This window comes from Mesitornis unicolor, unplaced genomic scaffold, assembly GCF_000695765.1.
Source record: "Mesitornis unicolor isolate BGI_N332 unplaced genomic scaffold, ASM69576v1 scaffold18043, whole genome shotgun sequence".
NCBI lineage: Eukaryota > Metazoa > Chordata > Aves > Mesitornithiformes > Mesitornithidae > Mesitornis > Mesitornis unicolor.
The window spans coordinates 7,613-12,346 of NW_010174143.1; the positions used below are offsets into that span (position 1 = coordinate 7,613).

The window sequence follows — 4,734 nt, forward strand, 5'->3', positions numbered from 1 at the left end:
ACTCTTTCACATTTTTTGTCTCATATATACTTAATAACCTGCTCAGACTCAACTTTGTTTTCATTATGGACAAAGCACCATAAGTTAACTGTGGAGGTATTTAAGTATTCATGTGTTATTATATCTTAACTCCAGATTATCATAACTCTTTAGTAGAAATATTTTTAAATGGTTCCTCCCTCATCACAAATGCACATACTTTATTAGTTCTAACAGGATTTTGAAATACTTAACTGCTTTTTAAAAGCAAAAAAGTTTAAATTTTTAAAAGCAAAAGAATACGTAAGGTCAGCATTGCCACAGGCAAGGTTGTGAAGCCCTAACACCAGGACATGTCTCAGCACTGCAAAACTAGATGGAGAGGAAAGATCAGCTAAACTCGATTTCATGGATCCAGACCTGACATTACACTCACCTTCGCTACACTGCTATGTACGCTATTCAGAAAGCACAAAATAATGTGTCTGGTGCTTCATGAGACCTGAATTTAAAGGCAGTGCCAAAAAAACCAACAACAAAACCACACATGCAAAAAACCCCAACCAACCAAACAAAAAACAACCACAAACAAAAAACTGCACAATTGTGCCTGCGCTGCTTCCCGCACAGCAGCGGGTACACCACAGGACAGCATGGAGTCTGGCTGGGATGGAGAACTTCCTTCACAGCAGCTCATATGGTGCTGTGTTGTGCATTTGGGACTAAAACAGTGTTGCTAACACAATGTTCTACCTATTGCTGAGCAGCGTTTGCACTGCATCAAAGCTTTTTCATTTTCCCCACTCTGGCCTCCCTCCCAGCAAGAGTCGGGGGGTGTGTTAGAAGTTGGGGAAGGGACACAACCAGGGATATTCCATGCCATATGGCATCGCGCTCAGCAATAGAAGCCAGGGGAGGGAGGAGTAAGAGGGGACATTTGGAGTTATAATCTTTGTCTTCCCAAGTAACCGTTACATCTGAAGAAGCTCTACTTTCCTGGAAATGGCTAAACACCTGCCTGTCGCTGGGCAGTAGTGAATGAATCCCATATTTTGCCTTGGTTGCACATACAAGCACAAGCTTTGCTTCACAAACTGCCTTTATCTCGATCCACAAGCTTTTCTTCCTTTCACCCTTTCGGTTTTCTCCCCATCCCACTGAGGGGGAGTGAGCGAGTGACTGGCTGGGGGTTTTGCTGCCATCTGGGGTCAGCCCACCACAGTGACCCAGTAACAAACGGTTGGTTTTCAGCCAAATCAGTTCTTACCCAGATCTGACTTGTTCTGCAGCTGCAAAATCCCTGTTTCTGCTACTGCCCATACACAGAGGGCAACAGAGGAGAAAAGAACAAACCATATCTAAGTGCTGAATACTACACACATTCAGCTATCACTTGGCATCTAAAATTCCCCATTTTATGTAAGCATCCTCAGGAAATCTGCAGTCTGTCTCTCACTAGTGAATTATCCGAGTTGAGGATTATCTGAATGAGTGTTACATGAGTTGGTCCCAAATGTACAGTCACACTTATCCACCATGGATTCCAAGTTATTAAGCACTGCCCAGACTTGACTGGTGTAGGCAGGACTGGCCTGGTTGTCCACACACTGTGTTCCCAGCCCAAGAAAGCTTGACGCCACTCAGAACTGAGCCAGCCCAGGCTCTCGCAACCTTCTTGCATTGCATTCAGCACTGACCCTGCCAGACATTGCAGTGGAAGCAGCTACAGCTTCAAAACCAGGATAGGAAGGGAGGAGATGACAGGAGGTGTCTCTGCATGATGCCTCAGACAACTGCAGGAGAACTTAGGAGATGGGACACAGCACAGAAGAGCTAGGGAGCCAGCTCGGAACCAGCAGTGGCCAATGCATCCCATTAGCAGGCAGAGCACTGGGATGGAGCACCACAAGGGCACCGAAGGAGGTTTCAGATACTGCACTTTGTATTCCTTGGAATGGCCCAAGTTATCCAGGATTTTCCTAAAGACCACTATCACACCTCATATCATTTACAGAGACAAGAGAATGGGGTGAATTGCATTTGTGAATGTAGCAGAGCACACAAAGAACTGGAAAAGCACAACAAATGGGATAAACGAGTAAATTTGAAACGTGTAGATTTTGTTAGCCTCATGCCATCACTGAAGCAGCTGTGGCCATTACTGCGACAAGGGTTACTTTTTTGAATTACATGAGCCGCATGGGGAAAAAATTAAGATAACTGATTTACATTTGAGACTCATACAGTATTTATTAATTTATTCTGGGACTATGGTCAGGTCTAAGAATAAGTTAGCACAGACAGTGCTGGCTGGCAACAGATAAGAAATTAAAAGAAACATACTAATTATTAGCATAAGGCTTGTCTTCATGCAAACTAACAAAAAATTTTAAAAAAATCACACAAGGAAACATCATAGATCTTGAGTATGATCTCTGGCGAAGGAAAAATATTAGCAAAACATCTTATTTGCATTAAAAAATAAAACATATTCCATCACCTGTAATTGTCTCTAAAAGTAAAGCAGCTTAAGCAAAAGACCCTTCTCTTATAACAGATGTTCAAAAATCAACTGTACGTAAAATACGTTGGTACTCGATTAATATACACTCAACCTTTGTGGTTAAAAATTAACAACACAAATCACAAATCATTTCCATGCTCTGTAAAACTAAATAAAAATCAAAATACTTAAGTTAGCATAGATCATAAACTGAAATACTTGCTGCAACCCACCCTACTTCCTCAGAGATTTCATGGCAGATGCATAACATACTTACAATATAGTTACCAGCAACATGCGCATTGCTGTTGCTTTCCAAAAAAGGGCCATCAACTCTGAAATAAGTTTTCTCCTCGGACTCTACCACATGGCATCCTCCCCACCCACCTACTGCTCAGGTGATGGTTTCAACCCATTCTCCTGCCACACACACTTTCAGCAAGTTAACTTTTATGATTGCACAGTTTGTTCATTGCAGGAAGAGTCCCGATGTTTATTGACACGCATAGTGGACTTACTCAGGATCATGAGAGGGGCCGGTCATTTTGACATCGGCATAAACCAACGTAAGTTTCTTCTTTTGACAGTAGTGGTTGATCTTCTCCATACACTCCCGTTCCATTTCGACACAATCTCAAGCAGCTTCTGCAGAAGAACATGCAAAGACACGTCTGTGCCTCCTGGCATAGTTCAGAGAGAGTCCCTATCTTGGCAGGCCACGGAAGATGAAGTTAAATTCATTGAAGTTAATTAATTCTAATTCAGGTGGTTAATGTGCAACTGTTTTTGAAGACTTACTACTTAGAAACAGCAGAGAATAGAATTTACTGATTAGAGAAGATTTCCTAGCAAGTTTCATGGCAGAAAAAGGCTGAATCACCAAACTCTGGGGGAAATCAACCAGTCAATCAATCAATAAAATCTGTAACGTTTCTCCGGACAGAATTAGAATCAGTTCCTTCACAGGGGAGCCAAGAGCCACCGTAACTTACCCTTCCAAACTGCGACGGGCGTCAGGCTCGGTGACAGACCGAAGACAAGCGCAGGCCGCGGACCCGCCGGCGGGAAGGCGCCGAGCGCGGCGGAGCTGCCGGCGGAAAGACGCTGGGCCGGGGTGCGGGCAGCGCTGCAGGGCAGGGGTGCGGGCAGTCTCCCTCGACGGGCCCGAGCGGCTCCCTGCCCTCCCTCCGAGCCGTGGCAGACACCCCGGGACCCCCGCAGCCGGCACGGAAGCAGGGCGGGCAGCTCGCAGGCACCGCCCCAGTTTCGTTTCCCGCAGCACCGCCCGCGCCACCTGGAAGCGAAAGCGAAAGGACGAGGGGCAACCCTGGGGACTGCATACCACGGCTCTTTCGTACGGACCGCCGAGAGCAGCGCTGCGCCCAGATTTTCCCAAATGCATCCATTTTGTTGGGTTTTTTTTGTAGCCCTTTTCCTTCCCTGACGGTCACCACTCATCTCCCTCATGTCAGTCATAGCCCTTACAAAGTGCAACCCAGTTAACTACAGCTCCAAGTCTTCTTGGTGTTCATATCCGTATCCTGCTCTTTCGCAATAGTCTCAACCTCAGCAGCTTCACAAAGAAATGAATTCCAGCCCCTAAATATATTTGTACATAGCTCATTATTTCCATATTTACATTATTATCCTGTAGTATTAGTAGTATTATCTCAATAAATCGCTTAGTTTTCTCTTCCAACCCGTAAGTCTCTTTATCCCTTACTCTCTTACTCTTCCCCTTTTGAGGAGGGGAGAGGGGTTAATAGAGAGCATCTGTCCAGCATTTAGTGGCCAGCCCAGCCCTAAACCATGACATGAGGGCACGTAACAAAGTACTTCCTTTCACACATTTTAAATGTAAAATTCAGTTGCTATCCCTTCAGTTGGATATTATTTTATTGCATCATATTATTTTATTGCATCTAATTTTACTGCAATCTAACTTTTTTCTCAGTCCTTAAACACCTTCTCTACCATTCCCATCTGTGGGAACAATTCAATGAAGTCATCGGTAAGCCTCAATTCATTCCAAATGGAGCTGTAATGCTACTGTAAATTAAAAAAAAAAAATAAAATTTACATTTTTACATGGTGCTTCATCCTGTTCCTCCTGTATTGATAAAGGCTGATTTTACAAAGGTGGTCTTCCACTTTTTGCAGATCACATCACAGTGCATCACACCATATTGAACTAAGAAAAGTTTTAAAAAAATAGTGTAAAGTAAGAATTTTTCTTTCACAAAATCACAGAA

General features: G+C 43.8%; 1 protein-coding gene across 1 annotated transcript in view; it reads right to left on the reverse strand.

The window, feature by feature from the left end:
• LOC104537934 (interferon-induced, double-stranded RNA-activated protein kinase-like) overlaps positions 1-3,104 on the reverse strand; it is a 9,985-nt gene extending 6,881 nt beyond the window's left edge. Inside the window, exon 1 of the mRNA XM_010180957.1 lies at positions 3,001-3,104. Coding sequence (XP_010179259.1) covers positions 3,001-3,104 — 104 coding nt within the window. The remainder of the gene's footprint in view (positions 1-3,000) is intronic.
• Positions 3,105-4,734: the final 1,630 nt, after the last annotated feature.